The 19,266-nt window shown below is 39.9% G+C and overlaps 1 protein-coding gene across 1 annotated transcript; it reads right to left on the bottom strand.

The window, feature by feature from the left end:
• Nucleotides 1–302: 302 nt before the first annotated feature.
• On the bottom strand, nt 303–19,037 carry LOC143640493 (cadherin-11-like). Its single transcript, XM_077108262.1, has 6 exons — nt 18,811–19,037; nt 14,501–14,796; nt 11,420–11,546; nt 9,499–9,659; nt 6,262–6,449; nt 303–560 (listed from the first exon to the last, which is right to left on the bottom strand). The coding sequence occupies exons 1-6, from the start codon at nt 19,035–19,037 to the stop codon at nt 303–305; spliced, it is 1,257 nt and encodes a 418-aa protein (XP_076964377.1).
• Between the last annotated feature and the right edge of the window lie 229 nt (nt 19,038–19,266).

Raw genomic sequence — 19,266 nt, 5'->3', positions numbered from 1 at the left:
TGGCTTTGGGGTATATATTTGTATCTGGCGAATGAAGTCTCTGCCTCTGCTTTCTGATCACTGTGATGTGAGCAGCTTTCATCTTTCAAATTCTCCAGTTGTGATGTCCTGCCTCACCTGGAGCCCTGAGGAATGGAGCCCTCTGTGGACCTCTAAAATGGTGAGCTCTAAATTTTCCTCCTCTACAATTGTGCTGGTTGGGTCTTAAAATCACTCAGCGAGAAAGTTGGCCAAAACAGTGTGGTTCCCCCAAACTTCTTTCCAGCAAATTCCCCATATAATCTTTTAAAATAAATGCATCTTTACCTTATTGGGCTGTTGGCAGCATCAGGATCTTTGGCATGCACTCTCCCAACCACCGTGCCAGCGGCTGCATTTTCTTGGACTTCGTGGATATAACTTGGGGCCAAGAACATGGGGGGTTCATCAGCATCTTCTACCGCAATCTTGACTGTCACAGTGTCCTTGAAAGGTCCGTTGCTGATGAACTTTGGGTCGATGTGCACATTGGCTGCCTCTACCTTCAAGCTATATGCTCTCTTGGTTTCAAAATCTACAGGCTGGCAAGAGTGAAGAGAAGATTGACAACCAATTCCTTTAAAGGATAATGGAAGAGAAAGAGCTGATTGTTTCATAGGGCAAAGTAAATAGTTCCTCAAGGAGAGAAAATCAGTGTCTATTCAATATCCAATTACCTGTGCCATTTGATCAGAAAATCAGACAAATCAATTGTTGAAATGTTGAGTGTGCTTAGTGGATAATTCGAAGAGAAGGACAGACATGGAAATACCATGCCTTCTAACAGGAATCTCATCCTGTATAACAACACTATGGTTGTCCAAGTCTGTCATTCAAAGCCACCAGAAGAAGGGAATTAAGACAGGAAAAAATAAATTTTGAAGTCCATTCTATAAAGTAATAAAAACCTTGGTAATAAAAATACCCCCTGAAATTGAGCCAGTGTGATGAAATAATGTGATGTTCCTTTCAAGTGCCACACCACAAACACTAGACATCCAGCTTAAACATAATTGACAACCTCATGTTTTAGATTTCTGACCAGACTGTTTTTCCCAAAGCCTGAAACCCTTAAGGTAGTCCCCAAAATGTTACTTAAGGTAGTTGGTGGGTAACCTGGGAAGGTGGTATCAATAACTACCTTATTGATACAATTAATCCTTTTCCAATTCATTGAATCCTGGACATCTCAAAATAATGCTTATGTATCTATTGCATTTCCCAATGTCCCTTGGGGGAGTCCATGGTGCAACTCTCTAACTAAACTATAAGGATATAATTTTGTTTTGATTGCATTCATTTTTAGGTGGCCTTCTATTAATGGTAAGTGACAAGACAATGAAGATAATGCTTCCCTTTGAAGAAATGTATGTATATGATAAATGCCTATTTAAAGAAAAATAAGTATAAGCACTACAGACGTTTTATACAGATACAAAAAAACTGAAAAGTAGCATTTGAATTAACAGAAAACACTTCTTAATTTTGAATGAGGAAGTAAAATGAATCAGTCAATAAAGGGTAAGAAGAAAAATCATGGCAAAAAAAAAAGGTTCCATGCCTAGAAAACAACTCCTCAGCACTCTAGATGATGATGAACTACCAAATGTTTGGAGAAAGTTGAACTTTTAAGGCTAGCATATCAATCACATGGTTGTCATTTGCTTGGCAAACACTTATTTTGAATGGGCATACAGGCTTGGAGCTTAGTCCCGCCCACTTCTGCACAACTGGAAACCAAGGACGATTCAGGAAGGTCATACACATTCAACATCCCTGGCGCTTCTTCTATCATCTTCCCACCTACATCTCAGCACTCAGGGAACACTTCCTTTTCCTGCAGCTAAATCTGTCCCCAGCCTCTCCATCATCCTGGGTGGGACACAGCAGCTATTTTATCCTTGGCTATGCTCCTGAGAAGCAGAAATAAATGATATTTATAGGCTAACGATAAGAGATTGCTGCGGTTTCTCACAAATCTCTGTACTTACTAGACAGAATCAAGAACTTGAATATGATAGTTCTGAAACCAGGTAATATGCAATCAGAAAAGGTGACATTTTGTTCAGATAGCTGACTAATGCCCCTAAAGCAGAACCTTTTGAACTTGTGTGTAGGCCTATAGCTAAGGACCCAAACATATGTTCCCAATGGAAACAGGTTTTCTGTAGTTAACCATTAAATCCTGACACAGAGTCAGAACTCAAGAAACATTTTTTTAAATTTTTAATCTATTAAAAAAATGAATTATGTATTTGCAAGACCATGGAGATGCTAGGGTCTCACTGATACATTTTATTCATATCAACCCAAGCTTGGACGTTCAGGACTTTTCCCAGGTTGGTAAGATTCTGCTGAGACTTCTGGAAGTCAGAACAAGCCCCATTGCTTTATGAAGTCCTTTTCAACAAGCACAGGCATATTTGTATGGTCTCAGCTGCCATTCAGTAGCTCTCACAGCCTTCTTAGTTAGCACAGGGGCATTCCAAAGGAATCTATGGAGACTTGCTGATCTTTGCTGCTCCAAAGCCCAAGAATGGCTGTACCAGGGGATGATATGCATCAACTGTTTTGACTGAATGAAGAGTAGAGCTGATAAATGCATAAAATTTAAGAATATATTTACAGTTTATTCCCTTCCTCCTTCCAAAAAGGATTTGAGGTAGTTTCCCATGTGAACATTTATATCCAAATAAAGCTAAATGAGGCGACACACTGCATAAGCCATAAAAATCTTAATACCCCCTATTTACTAATCCCCACCTCTGAACATTCTCCCCGAGGGATTAATTCAACAGAAAAACCAAACAAATAATATTCAAAAATGCATAATATTTGTGAGATATAACAGAGGGTTATATCTAATCTGGGGAAAATGTACATACAAAACACCAAATCCAACTGTGAGATTTTATTAAGGAAATAATGGTCCATCAATAGGATGGGATGTTATGTAGTCATTAAAAATGATTATGTATATTATATAACAGCATGTAAAATGTTTATGATGTGGCATTAAGTTAACAAATCATATCACCCTACAATTTCAACCATGCTAAATGTTATGGATCCATGGATCCACATCTAAATACATGTGGCCAAAGCACATAAAGAAAAAAAATCAGATGTAAAATATAGTTTCATTTAAATAAAGAGTAGTTAAGATGTCTTATAAGGATGCTTTCACACTGCATCACAAGTTTATTTGATTGAAAATAAACAGCTTAGAAACTGCTGGGATTTCTTTGCATTTGATGGGATTCCCATTTGGTCAAGGTATTGCAGTGAACAGATTGGATTTTGCCTCCTGACCCAGCCCAATGACTGCAACAGCACCTAAAATACTCATTTTTATTTTACACAGGTCTTTAAACTAAACATAGGGATCAGCTAAATACCCTGAGAGCAGGTTTTCTGTAGTTAACCGTTAAATCTTGACACAGAACTCAAGAAACATTTTTTTAAAATTTTTAATCTATTAAAAAATGAATTAATGTATCTATTAATCATTTCTTGAATTCTTCTCCTTCACTACCAGCCCACTACCTTTTCTGTTTCTTTTTTTTTTTCTTTTTATAATGCCCTTGAATTCCAACAAACATTTCTCATTTGGTCCCTCTGCACCTTTCTCAAGACACTAACACCAAATGCATCGCAGCCTGTTAACCATGTCCTGTTTTCATTGAAACCAATCCTTCATGAGCTCTCTTTTTTGCCTTTTCTCTCTTTATCTGTCTGGAAAAATCCTATTCAGTTATCAAGACTCAACTCATGAACTGCTTTTCTTTGAAGTCATTTGAAATTGCAGTTGATTTTCAACTGGGGAAAGATTTTGCTCTCAGTCACTCCAGGGATATTTGGCAACGTGTAGAGCTATTTTTTGTTGTTGTTGTTATCATCCCTGTTGGGGTGAGGTGGAGTGTGTACTTACTGACCTCTAGTGAGGAGAAGCCCAGGTTCTCCCGACATCCTATAGTGCACAGAAGAGCCCCTTACAACAAAGGATTACCCAGCCTGAAATGTCAATACTGCCAAGGCTGAGAAAACCCCTTCTATTTTGATTATCTTTTCACTGAATGGTCCTGTTCAACTGTGACACCCCCCCAACCCCCATGGTCAGGACTCTATCTCTTCTATTTAGGTTTCTAGCTTTCCCCAAATCCCTGACTGGTAAATAATATGAACTCTGTAACTCTTGGTGGAAGAATATATTAAGAAATGAATTAAAATACTGTAATAAAGAATATCCTTAAAATGCAAAAATGTCCCCATGAGCTCTTCATACTCTTTTATTAAATTGTATATGATAACTTCCACAAGGACCTACAGTTTTACTGTGTTAAATTGACCTTTGATTTTTTTTTCTTTCTGGTGAACATTTGAAACGTTGTGCTACAAGTTAAACCAAATGTTCCTTTACATTGTTTTAAACTTAAACATCATTGTTTCAGAGAAGAGTATTTCATTTACTGAAATAAATATAGGAATAAGGGGAGTGCACAAATAAATCATCTGTAGAGAGCTCATTTGCCATGTGTGAGATCCACAGGGGTGATTTAAATGTTTTAAAATTTTAGAGACAAGGGTGTGTGTTTATGCCCGGAATACACTAAAAAACAGGTGACAAACTTAGCATAACCAACTATCCAATTACTCAAGCAAAGGATGGAATGTTCATGATAGTGTCAAGCAGGAGGGACAGTAATATTAATTAACAAAGTAAGTTGACAGCTTGAGGCGACACACACAATTGATACAGCTACTATTGCAAAGTGGAAAAAAACAAAAAAGAATAACCTATTCCCTTGGAGCTGATAATTAGTCTTCCTCAATCATACCATTCATCATCATTCATGTAGACTTTTTCAACTATCCAGGGCTCACTCCACTTCCTTATACCCCAATTTCTTTCACTCTTTCAGGACAATCACCATTTCCTTTTTCTTTCTTCTGCATCCCCTATTTTCCCCAAACCCAACATACTTTCCAATGTCATGAAAAAACAGCTTTCCGGAACACACAACTTCTTGTTCCCCCAGCTGAAAGATTTTCTCCCAGCACCAGTCTTCTGCCACCCCACACTTGTCTTCTCTTCTCTCCAGCTACTGGCCATTTTTAAATTTTTTTTTCTGATTCTTCAAATTAATTTTTTTTATCAGTGTTACAGTCCAATCTTTCTCTTTACACCAAGAAGTTTAATATTCATGCTACAAAACCAAGTAGAAAATGAACGCTTGATTAAAACCAAGGTAATCCCATCCTCCAATTCAGATTTAATGCTCCATACACTTTGATGATGGAGAGGTGTTGATTTCTCAAGTGATAAATCAGGGGGCAGGAGAGGGGACCATTTTAGAGTACGCGGTGACAGACTGTTTCTTCACTTGAGAGTGAATCTTATCTGAACTTCCTTGATAAGCCCTTTCTGGCCGAGTTATTTCCAACAAGTGTCTGAAGAAGGAAGTTGTACTAACATAGGCTAGGCATGAATTCCACATCTGTGGCTGTGTGACTGTCACCAGGTCAAATTATTTAATGCATCGGAGACCCAGTCTCTAAAATCAAGTCGAGGCATCATTACTCATGTTTTTTTTCCCCCATGTAAAAATAAATGAGAAGATGTTTGAAGAGGTTCAGGCTATGTCTGACCAAGAGCTCATACTGGACAAATGTTAGATTTATCAAAGAAAATTAGAGGAAATCATAAATTCCTCTTCCTAATGAATTAATCCAAGAGACATGTCTCTAATGATGGTCTAGCTGGCTGTGGTAGAGGGTCTATTATTGTTTCTCCACGTTCAATGCTAAAAGAAAGTCAAGAAGGAAGCTGATTGGATCAAGTTTCAAAAAGAGCCCAGCAGAAGCAGTGAACTTGGATGTTTGAAATAAGAGGGGTTCTGAACAACCTATGTTAACAGGCTCAGTGGGGAGGGCCAACGGAGCTCAGGGCTGCTTTTACAAAATGCAGGCTTCGTCTAACTGTCTTCCATTCACTAGAGAATGGTGCCCAAACATAGGCCATCTAACCAGAAACCTCATGGAATCATGGGCACGATTTGTCAGCTCCCTGGGCAGTAACAGGAAGGAACACGGTTCTGTTATTTCCCCAGAGCTCAGCACTTGACTGCACAGCAAGTGTCTCTCACATCCTCTTTCTTCACCTTCCATTCCCTGTCACCTTCGTTGTCACCTGGGCAGAACAAACCACATCACTGACCGGAGCCATCCCTCACCCTAACTCACCTTTTTCAGCTTTACCACACCTTCCTGTGTTTCGTAGTCCGTGGTGATTTCAAAGAGCTCCATACCGTCTCCATCAACGATGTTGTATGTGACTAAACCGTTTTCTCCAATGTCTGGGTCTTTAGCCTTCACTCTGCCTCCTTCCTCTCCAGGGACAGCTGCTTTGGATACAGACATCTGGTATACACCTAGAGGTAGAAGAAGACATCTACTCTTATTTCCCTTTTTATTTGGCAGCTGTAAGACTTCAGATTTCATTGAATCCCAATAAATTTCTCAAAGGGGTTTGAAATTGAACTTTCTATTGATTGAAAACATGAAAGAAGTGAATGGCTGGGAAGAAGGTCCCAGATGGCCTGCTTGCCAGAAGAATGCTCTCTACAAAGGATGATAAAACAATATTGGAGTCCTGGGTGTAATGCTGAGGTTACCTGCCACGTGTGAGGCAGGAGAGCCACACTCAGTTACATTTCTCAACAGACAATGGTGGAGAACCATACATGATTTCAAATAGCTCAGTCTTCTTTTAAGTGCCTTTAAGGACCAGTTATGGCATTGCCAATTGCCCAGAAAAAAAAAATAAACTGAAATACCCTTCACTATTTAAAAGACATTGACAAGCTCCCTATTTATTTTAAAATCAAATGCAAATTTTAACTTTCAAGGTCAGGACACTTTGAACTCAGAATGTGGCTCGCCTCTTACTTTTGCTCTTCTGCCACCAACTGAAGCACTACCTTCTCTGAAAAGTTTTCCCACAGTGTGGCCCTTCCATCGATATTTATTCAACATTTATTGGAAAGCTAATATGTGCCAGGCACTGTTCCATTCTGCACAAACTCAGTGGCAAGAGTCAAGATTTCTCCCTTGAGGAGATATGCAAAAGAGAACAAAAATCCACAAATATGTACACACTAATGTCACTGCACTGCCAGGGGTTTAGGGTGATGAGTGGGTTGTGGTTATGTGTGTATGATTTATGCGAGGGCAAGTGTGTATGTGTGAATGGGTAAAGGAGTTGTGCAAGTGGGTGTGAAAGTGTGTGGTTTTGTGTTTGAATATGTCGTGAGTGTGTGATGAATGTATGACAGATATTCATGTAAGTGTGTTTGTGTACGTGTATGAATGTGAGTGAACACACAAGTGTAAGATAAATCTGTATGGGTGAGAAGGAGAAAGAGATTAATTTTGAAGAATGAGGCCAAATATGTTTAGAGGAAGATATCTAATTTCAACCAAAGGGACTGAGCAGCAGTGACAGTGGAGTCACTTAAAGCCAATGGCAGCACCCTGATATATACACATTAGCTAGAAATCTGGTGAGACAAGTGGGCCTTCTGTTAGGAGATGATAGTATGCAGGTAGGTTGTGGCTTAGTTGTGTAAAAAGGCAGTGGAAGGCAAATGAGTTAAATTCTTTATGTTTTATTTTCCTCTTTCATAGTTTCCTACAATACTGTGTATTTATATTATTTGGCTTTAGATATTTTCAGTTCAGAACCAAATTCAATTTCATCTCATGTGCCTTTCATGTTAAAGGCACGGTGGGAATATCTATAGATAATCACCAACATAGGGAAAGGCTTAGAAAACCTGGTATAAGTTGAGTTCCTACAAATTTCATTCAAGTTCATGACCATGAAACTGGTGCAGCTGGTACAGCTACACTGTAACTTTACTATAGGATTCTCTATGAGCAAGAACAATAACAGCTATGCATTAATAATCCCATGTGCCCTACTCCTTCCAGCACATCAAACAATATTATAATGTGGATAATGAAGCATGTGGCTTTTAAAATGTTATATGGGCCTTAATCTTGTTGACGATGCTGAATCTTGTACCTAACCAGGCAAAGCAGTTTTTCCCCATTTGGGAGACCCTATGAGAACTGATGGTTGCCTCTAATCTTCCACCTCAATGTTTCCATTTTCTATACTGTTCTTTGGACAGCTTTGAGTAACCATGGTGCCTCTCTGGGGCCACATTTGGTTTTCTTTTTTATTCTTCCATTTTCAGTGCCATCTCTCTGGTAATAAATTTATGGATTTCTCAAAAAAGAGATACCTTTGTGGTGAACCCCACTCCCTGGGACTAGCATTGTGATCCCACTCTACCCTTGTATTCACCTCCATATGAGTGGATTTGTGTTCAAAGTTTGACTTTGATACAGTCCTTTGGCAACTTATGCCACTTTTGATGGAAGCCAGTTTGATCTGTGAAATGTGGGGTTTTGCAGGGATTTATAATATTAGGGACTTATCATGAAATAATGGAAAAGATGGTGGTTGTAATCACAATTATTAATCACAACCTTCCAAAATCATTTTTTTAATTCCCTCAGCAATTCGATAAACTTTTTAGTACAACCCAGATAACAGTGGCTGATGTTTGTTTGTCATTTTAAGACTTTACACTAGCTTTTGTAGTCCTAACTGTAATCCTACTAATTAGATACTGTGGAAGATGGCATTTTCACAAAGAGCTCAAGAAATAATTCCTATCCCACATACTTTTCAACACGACTTTGATGGTTCTTCTATGGAAAGGTGTGGTCTATAGCAACCCCACTCTACTTCTGGTAGCCTTCTGACCACACTGGAAAGGTTGCAATGTGACTTCAAGAGGCTAGGTCACACGAGGCAATGCAGTTTCTGTCTGATGTCCTTGGGGCTCTTGTCTTTGGGACCCAGCCACCGAAAGTTTACAGGGAGAGGAGCCAAATATCAATATGGGCCCACTAGACATGTGAGAAAGCTATGTTGGAATTGGATCTTCCAGCCTCAGTGGGGCTGAGCCCAGCTGATACTGTGGAAAACAGGGAAGAGCCGTGTCCTATAAGCCTTGTCCAAATTACAGACTCATGATAAAACAAACAAACAAAAAAACTCATAGGCAGTTTGTTACATAGTAACGAATGATTGATTTAGATATTATCATACCCAGGTTAGTAATAAGAATACTAAGACAGAGGAAGGTTAAGTACTAGATCACAGTGTTAGTAGATAAAATCCCTAGCAAAACGAGTCATAGAAATTGTCACGCCTTCTCTTTGTCCCACTACCTTTATTCCACTGAAGTTTTGTGGTTGTTGTCATCTTGCCTTTGCTTTCTGCAAGAATGACATAAAGAGCTCCTAGTTTTCTGCATTTTCCTTTTCACAAGCTGAGCAAAGCAGGAAGGGGTCAATATAGATGGGGGGCTGCTGGTGGCAGTGAAGCCAAGCCCACCTACTTACTCTGCGGAAACTTTGGTGGGTTGTCATTGACATCAGTCAGTGTGATCGTCACTTTGGTTGTCCCTGAGAGTCCGCCCATGTGTCCACCCATGTCCTTGGCCTGGATCACCACGTGATACTCCTCCTTGGCCTCCCTGTCCATGTTGGGAAGGGCTGTTTGATGATACCTGGGCAGGTGAGCAGGAAACATCACAGATACTCATTTATAACATTAAAGCAATGAAATGTTTTAACCACCGTATGAGTAAAACAACCTGTTTTCTGAAAGAAAAGTCATTTTAACATGATAATTGTAACTGAAAGCAACCACACCTGAAGCATTAGTGTCTTTTCAAGAAAATCATGAAGATTATGTAAACTGCATTAATTTTCATTTTGTTTGCTTCACTGTGCATGCAAATAATAACCTCATTTTTCTCATATGTAAAAATTCTGAAGTTTGAGTTCCCTCCCGCATGGCTGTCCATGGCTAAACAAATATCTTTGAACTTCTAGCAGGATTTTTGGAAATCTATCTCTACATGTGATCATTAGAAACATTTTTATTGCTCATATTCAATTTAAAGTGGGAGGCATATATTTCACAGAATACTGTAAAATGTTAATATTATTTTTTTGAAAGAGCAAAACAAATGATTTAGGAATATATGCAATGCTTATACAAATATGTACTGTCTACTATCACTGACAACAATAATAAATTCATGATTGAATTCATCATAATCCCTGGATACTGGAACACGATTGGCATGACCACTCTGCACTTCAATCTCAAGGAGGATGTGCAATGTTTTTCTCTCTGAAGATAAGGTAGTACTTGTCCTAAAAGTATAAAAGGAACACTGAAGAAACTCAGTCCTGATCTGTCTCTTCCTCCCCAACACTTGTCTGTTTCTGAGCAATACCTAGAACTCATTTTTTTCCTTATATGTTAAAAAATTTGGTAGGTTCCAACCAGTAGTTTTTCATGCATCCCTGAGACAAAGAAGGCTCCAATTTTTAACATGTTGACAATCTAGATGAAGTCCCATATGTATTTTTGGTTATCCTGGAAAGGGTTATGAGAAATGCCTTTGAGAAATCATAGCAACTAACTGCATAAATCATATTCTGAGCAAATAAATGCATACTTAGGTAAAAGAAAATTATACCAAGTAAATGAACAATATCTGGTAGGCTATGTATACACTTACATATACATATGTTATCAAATTAGTGATAAGAAGAGGCACAGATTATTGGTAAATATCTTTTAAAATAATGGGACATACAGGCCCCTGAAATAATATCATGGATGATCAGCTTTGTAGGATTGTAATGTTTATTCTAGTCAAGAGTTAAATTTGGTGTAAATAAAGTGACAGATTTTGTTTTCTGTTTCAGTCATTGTATTGATTCACTTTTTTGGGTTTTCTCTTGTTTTCTGTAGGAAATGTATAAATTATTTATCTAGATGCTGATGTCCACTGGTAATCTATGCTCACAGCAGGGGAGATTGGGAAAGTGCTGTCTCTCTCCTGAGGCAACGAATATTAACACCCTCCTCGGACACTCCCTAGCTTGCATAGTGGTCTTCAAAGCATGCTTTGAGAGCTACTGGTATTTACACCAGACTCCAAGTGTGGGGGTCTCTTAATCTGAATCCACAGTTCAAGACCTTTCTGACATTCAAGTTGAAGTTTGAAATCATTTGTGGTAACCAGGTGAAACACAGACACAACAATAATAAATATGTCACACTGTAAGCCAACTGTTTGCCAGGCACATGCATGGAGTGTCTAATCCTCACAGGATTCCTCTAAGGTGGCCCTCTTTATTTTTATTTCAGATTTGGGAAAACTTGGGAGACCAATAGGTTTCGTGAACAGGTGTGAACTCCTTATTCCCAATGCATCACAAATCACAATGACAGTGACATTCTACAGTACCTGTCTGTGCCTCCACTGAAAAGTAGGGCTGTCCTTCAAGGATACTATACACTAATTTAGCACTGTTTCCATAGGTGGGATCATCTGCATCAGAAGCTGTCACCTGGATTACTGATGTTCCTGAAAAGGGGAATAAATTAATTAGAAACATCCCTTGGCTTTTCAAATTACATTCTTGTTTACAAAGTTTTATTTTAAAATGAAACTCAGAGGAGGGCCTCACAATCAGTCAACAGATTCTCCATTTCCTGGAGTTGAGATGCAAAGTGATCTTTATTTTTCCCTTTCTTCCTTCTCTCTTTCTTTCCTGTTCCTTTTAATTGCATGGTTTAAAACAAAACTTTCTATATTCCTATTACATTCCGCTATGCTTAGTAGTTAAAATAATAATATGAACATCTTTGCCCAAACATTCTAAGGCTCATGCAATTGAAATGCTCAGTATATCAAATAATTAAATAAAAATCTTCCCAAAGAGCATAATAAATGAAAATCAATGATGAATTGCATTTCACGAAAGGACAGAGTGCAACCTTCCATCTGTAGCCTGGCAATAAATATATCATTTATTGTAGCCTTGCATGTAAAAAAATTGTGGCTAATACTACATTTTAATTAATTTATGGCTATAAATATTGTGCAGAACGTTGTTGCCTACTGACATGAAAACAGCATCTTTCCACCTCTAATCAGTCTAGCAGCCACATGACAGGAGCTCACCAGCAGGCACCTTGTATGATCTGAGGCATGCATTCATGGGTCCCAAAGAGGATAAACCAGCGAACTGTTCTTTGCTGCTCACAAGGACCAAATATCTGGGGTATGGAACACTGGAGAGAGGAAAGAGGAGCTGGAAGTAGAAAATTGTCAATTTCCCAACCTCACTGCACCAGGCACCATTTGGGACTCATTCCATGCATTCTGCCAGAATTCCTCTGTTGGGTGTTTTTTATATCCATTGTACTTGTGGGACATTTGAGTGAGAGGTATGATGTTTTGCAATCTCTTTCACAAATTGTTTATGGCCAGAGTCAGGAGTCTAGCCCCAATTCAGTAAGCAAAGAAAACAGCTGGTTCCTTCCGGACATTTTCATCAGAGAAGAAGGATCTGTGTGGGAGTCAAGGAGGCCCAGAGATGTTGTTTCTAACTGTTCTTACTTTACAGTGTTGTCAGAGACTTTCATCTCCTGTCCAAGTAAATCTCACTCTTTTCTGGTTACCTCCCATAATTCATTGTTTATGCGAATGGTCTTTTTTGAACTCTTCCCAAGTTCAAATCTCCAATGGAGACTTTACAAAGGAGAAAAGGATCATATCACAGCTAAGCAAATTACTAATTTTCATGACTAATTTACTTCTAAAACTTTTGCTAAGTGCTTTTCAACTCTTTGTATTTTAAATCCATTTTACTTAACCTTATTTTATGGATGATAAAATGCAAACTTAGAAAGGTATGAGAAGTTGCCTGGGTTCCTGTGGCTGGTCAGAGGTACAGCAAGGATTGTGTCCCAGTACTGTCTGACACTCAGGACTCCACTTTTATATTCCATTGTGGACAATCTGGGTGCTATACTGAAGCACCCAGGACCATAGTGCTGAGAACAATAAAAATTCCTGTGGGTTATCCTTTTAGATAGCTAGCTTTCCCATACCACCTCTCTGCTGTTCTCGCAGCTCAGTTCCTGACTCTGCCATCCCCTATTTATACAGATTTAGTTGATGTCTATTATTTCTCAGTAGAATCCAGACCTGTTTATTGAGAAAGTTAAAAAAAAATCCTCTGTGGGAAGTGGGAAGGGAAGAGGTTGGAAAATGGCTTGACCTGATTTCACAAAGTATGAGAAGAGCTTGAATTTACTTGGAAGAGGAAGGAGGATCCAAGAGGCTCCCATATGCAGAGTGGGAGGGCCTTGAGGCTGTCAAAACACATCTAACATTCTTGAATTAGCTGACCCTCATACTTAGGACTTGGTTTGCTCATTCATCAAAATGGACTGTGTGATGCTGATGGTGCCTACATTCGTTTGAGCTCATGTGATCACATGCACCCCTGATCAGAACAGGCCTGCCCACTGTGTGAAAGACGGACCTTTTGTCATCTGAGGTGTGCTTATCAAAAGACTACAACTGCATGTGTGCTAGAAAGCCAAATGGAAGTTATTACCAGAAGGTGGCCACTCACAGAATGCCTTCAGAGTCTTACCACTTAGCAATGCAGTCTGCCTTCAAACACACTGGAATGACACACCTACTTCTAAATCCACAGGTATCATAATGTGGTGAAGTGAACTGTGCATTCTGGATCCACTTAATCATGCAGATGACCCTGGGTAAATTAGTTAACCTACTTCTGCCTTATGTTTCTAATCTATAAAATAGACGCAGTTGGACCTGGTACATTGCAAATAAATAATTATGTAATCACATAAAAAAATTAAATAAAGCTGGGCTCGGTGGTGCACACCTATAATCCCAACAAATCGGAAGGCTGAGGCAAGGGGATCACAAGTTTGAGGATAGCCACAGAAACTTGACAAGGCCCTAAGCAACTTAGTGAGACCCTGTCTCAAAACAAAACAAAACAAAACAAAATTAAAAGGGTTGAGATGTGGCTTAGTGTTTAAATGCCCCTGGATTCAATCTCCACTATACCCACCCTGAAAAAAAAATTAGATAAAATATTATTAGATGGTCTCCATCCAACAAAGACTACCATTGCTATTATTTACTGAACACCAACCAATATAGCCCATTCCCATTTCACAGAGGAGAAAATGAAGGATAAGAGACTAGATATAATTGATTCTGATTCATACACCTGAGAATACAAAGGTCAGAATTACCCAGACTCAATCACATTCTTTCCTCTTCTCTGTCCTTTAAAAAACCTTCAGCTCTAATACCTCAAATCCATTTGATCTTCCCACTACACCAGTGAAAAATTGGGGTTTGTTATTTTTTCACAAAAGATACAGCACAAGTTCTACTTCCTGACTGGGGAGGACAGGCACCAAATTGGCCACTTGCAGGGACACCAGGTAAGAAAGTAGAGCAGGTCTTCCCCACTTACGCACCCACATTGGACCTCTCAGGCACATTGGCATGATAGGTCTCATGCAGAAACTCCGGAGGGTTGTCATTAATGTCCTGGACCTTGACGATGAATTCCGATGGTGGTTCCAGTGGCCGGTTGGTGTCCCTGTCCACTGCCTGAGCCATCAGTGTGTACTGGGCTCTCTCCTCTCGGTCCAAAGTCTTGGTGGCATGAATGTTCTCTGATTTGTCATCAATCACAAAAATGGTTCGGGCTCCTTCACCTGAGAGAATGTATTTAATGTTCCCATCACCAGAGTCAATATCGGAATGAAGTAGGAAAAGAGAAATGGAGATTTGTAATTTCACAAGTGGTGGAGCAGGGAGAAAGTGACCCACTCTGATTGCTACAATCTCTGCACACACATATGTGCATGTGCACACATACACACATCATAAGAGTTCACCCTTATTTTACAAATGAAGAGACAGAATCTTAAGGAAGATCTTTGCCTTGGCCAGGGTCACACAGCTGAGGAACAACCAGGCCAAGGTTCAAACATTTTTCTTTTTCATTCTAAGATTCATTCTCTTCCTTTCCTTCATTCCATACACATGTGCACATTCAAAATATACACACATACACATATATCATAATATTAATTTTGAAAGAAATGCATCATATTTTTAAAAATACATATATGCATTTATGTAATCATAAGTCTTTCTGGTTTCGGGCTCCTTATCCTTCATCTTCTCTGTTCAGAAGTCACCATTTTTTTACCAGATTCATGTGAATCCTTTGGAAGATATTCTCATCTACACAGTTGCAAGTAGATCTCTACACTCACATGTGTCCTCCTAGCTTATTTTTACCCAATAAAAGTCAGAGCACACACTTCATTCCTCACCTTGCCATTTTTCTCTAACAGTAAATTCAGGTGCCCTTCTGCGTGGATACATCTAGGACTACCTCACCCACAGTGTGCATATTATTATCACCTCTTTTGGGGCTCCTCTTCAAGGGACCCTTGGGGTGTGTCTAGGACTCTGTTATCTCTAACAAGTCAACTGATAAGATCTCCGCAGAATTGCTGTTGTGCAGCACTCTGATCTGAAGACACATCTGGGGATATGTCTTCATAGAAGGAAATTCCATTCTGACCACAGGGGATGGTCAAGTGGGATGGGGTAATACATGTGCAATTCCATAGACCCTAGAAACAACCTTAAAATCCTTGAGGTTTCTCCCTCTGGGCAAAGCCTAGAGACAAGGTGAAACCTTCCTAAATCCATACTTGCCAGGCTAAGAAATCACCCAGGTTCCTTGACTACCAGCCCTGTATCTTTTGACCTTGAGTCAGCCCTGATTTTGGAACATGAACTACCTCCAAAGACCTCATTTGATTTTCCTGTGCAACGAACTCTCTACACTTTGTTGTTCCATTTCAATTTCGGAAGGCTTCATCCTAATTTGAGTAGTTTGACCCTCATGATGCTCTTTGTGGGAGAAGCATTATTTTTCCTGTTCTCATAGGCTTCCACAGCAGGCAAGTGAACAAGAAACCCTTGATTCTCCCTGCTATATAAGAAAACCCATGACAAGCTGAAATGTTTTATCCAAATGACATTTACAATAATAAAAAAAATTGTTATTACTAATTATATTTAATATTACAATGTTAATAGTATTATTAATGCTAATGGATTATTATTATTACTACTCTAATTTTAATTATGACTATGAAACACAAAGCATAGAGAGCCGGCCCTGTCACAAAGCAAGATTGAACATGAAGCTTTTTAAAATTTCCATATTATTTCAGTTTCCGAAAAGATACCTAATGGATTCGTGGTGTTTCAAATACACCAAATATTTCAGTTCAGAGGAATACATGTGGGGAGGTATTACAAAGGTCATGATGTCTCAGGAAAAAAAAAATAAAACTTTACTTCGGAATTTCTTATTCACCACGAGCTGTGTGTTGTTGTGAAATCGTGGCTGACACACTTTCAAAGAACAAGACCATTTGTGAATGACATAGGAAGTTATTTGATGGTGTATAGCGGATGGACAGAATTTCTCCAATCTTCATAACATTTTCTCGTACATAGGCGAGGTCCCTCCCTCCTGGCCCCCAGCCCTTCCCAGGGTGGTGGGGGTGTGTTCCTCTGTATTCTCTGCTTCCAGAATTGTCAAAAGTTAGGGGATCTGTCCTGTGGCTGAGGAATGAAGAAACAAGTCAAAGTGGCCAGAGACTGAAAGTTTGTGGAGGTCTTCCTATGGGACACATGAATCTGACACCTTCCTTAGGAATTAAACCGAGAAATTTCATGAGCAGCCAAAGAACTGAAAATTTTACAGAATACACTCATCCTCGAGTTTTTTTTTTCTTACTTTGTTTTCAGATTTGCAAGTCAGATATGAATTTCCTTTCTCTCTTACAAAGAGGAGTTCCAGGACTGACAATGATATTTATCAGGCTTCACACAGAAACCAGTTTGGGCAATGAGTGGACTCTTTCAAGGGATCAGTCGCTGTGCCACGCCCAGCCAAGCCCTGACTCACAGATGGGCGGTCTCCCTCCTCAGCAAGGCACAGCACAACACAGACTGCATTTCCTACAAGACATCTGAACCTCTATGGTTTGCCAAATTTGACTTTTTCAGGGAATCTTGAAGCACTCAACCTTGAATGTCGTCAAGTGAAAGGTTGTTACAGAACAAGTCACCTTCTCGATTGCTCTGATTTATGGGGAACTAGCCCAGCACCATTTCAAAAGGAAAATTCCTTTGATGCAGCTAGTTTTTCCCGCCCACATCCATTCTGACATGAGACTCATGCTCAGGTGTGAGCTGCCGACACACTTTGACTCCCCCTTTTTCCTATGTTCCCTTCTAGTAGCCATGATCATGGCTGCATCCACAGAGATGATGACAGGGCTCCCCAGATCCTGCCCTCTGTGTAGCCCTCCCACTGTAAGACATCATGGCTCCCCAGTGAGACAGTCCCATGGCAGCAGGTTCTGTCTTCTCGGAGCTATTTACATGGAACTCTGCACACGGCTCAAGCTACATAACCTCTGCCTCAGCTGAAGTCTCAGAGACTGTCTCTTCTACTTAATAGAATTTCCACCTCCTGGGGCTATATCCATAGCTTTTCATTTGGGGTACAAATGAATAAAATTCCTTTGGTACATTTTTTTTTCAAAAACAAATTCCCAGCCCTAAGCAATATTACTGAGGCTCCCTAATCCCCTCCAAGTATGCCAATGATATAGATATGAAATGTTTTCCTTATGTTAAGGAACAAAAGAAGATAACCTTGTTGGAATCCAATGGGTTCAAAAATGCCTCGGACCTCTGCCCTTGCCTCTTTCCCCCTTTGTTGAGTAACTTCTGCTGGTCTTTTAGATCCTAAATCGTCCTTTCATTGAATTTCATCCATCCTCCTTCTCATTTTAGTTTTTCTCTTTCGGCTGCTGAGGAGACTGTGTCTTTCCCCCTACACTCCAAACTCTTTCAAGCCAGGAATTATTTTTAACCTGGTTTAACACATGCCTAGCACTGCACCTACACATAGTAGGATTTCACTTCTGATGCTTATAAATAACAATCTCCTTGTCATTCTTATCACTACCATCTGAAAAATACCTGCATATTTTACCACAAATGAGAGTGGCGAGTCAGTTTCCAAATACGTTTTGGACCCTCTACACTTAAAGCTTTTTTGGTAATGCTACACAAAAGAGGCAGAACCTGAGTACGGCTAGGAATCTGAAACCACCTCCCATGGGATTTCCCATCCCTAGAGCAACAGGGATAAAATGATGCCCATCCTGTGACACCCCCTCACTGATCTCTTCAAAGTCAGACTCAGAACCAGAACCCAGAGACACAAGCACAACCCTTTCTCTGATGCAAAGCATCTTGGGGTTTAGTGAGAAAGAGAGAAACATATAGATATGTATAATACAGCAAAGCAAGGTATGATAAAAAGCACAAAGAGAGTTATGAAAATACAAAGGAAAAGTAGCCGAGTTGGGGGAAGAACGTGGTCAAGGAAATGCCCCTCAGTTGGAGAATGATTAAATAAATTATGATCTGTTCCATTACAGTAGACTATGAAGCAGCCTTTAGAAAAAAAAATTATGGTATTGCATTAAGTGGGAAACATGAGTAAGTTTATATCTTGGGGAAAGACTGAGAGGATGTGTGTGCATGATGTTGGGTTTTCACTGATGTCAGATCCTGTGTGTTTTCCCAATCTGTTTTTTATTTTTATTGTCCATATGGTATTGTTCCCATGGGGGAGGGAAACAGGTAAACATCACATGAAAGTCAGCTTACCCTGCCCACGAGCACAGGGTCAGGCCCCGTGTACTCCTCTATCACAAAGAACTGGTTCCAGACCCAGCCTCTTTTGGAGCGCTGCAGCACCTGCCCCTCCTTGCCCTTCTCATGATGTCCATAGAACGAGGGCCGCAGGTGGCTTCGTCGCTCCAGAGCAAATGCCTGGCTGTGGCACAGCATGCTCAGGCACACCAGCGGGGCTTGTAAACAGTAGTTCTCCTTCATTTTTGGTTACGTGGTAGGCACAGGAGAATGCAGCTGTCACCCTTCCGCTAGCCCAGCCGAGTGGTATGCCTTTCCTATGGTAAGTCTCCGGGGTATGTCAAGCAGACCTCTCCTGGAACGGAAGGTCTTCGCTCTCTGAGCACATCACGTCAGGGCTGCCCTCTTCGCCAGGTGGCTTCTGCAAGCAAAGAGAGGTTTGATTAGCTCCAGGCTTCACCCTCACCTCATT

Source organism: Callospermophilus lateralis, unplaced genomic scaffold, assembly GCF_048772815.1.
Source record: "Callospermophilus lateralis isolate mCalLat2 unplaced genomic scaffold, mCalLat2.hap1 Scaffold_312, whole genome shotgun sequence".
Lineage (NCBI taxonomy): Eukaryota > Metazoa > Chordata > Mammalia > Rodentia > Sciuridae > Callospermophilus > Callospermophilus lateralis.
The sequence above is the reverse complement of the archived record's forward strand: the minus strand, read 5'-3'. Positions and strand labels throughout refer to the sequence as shown.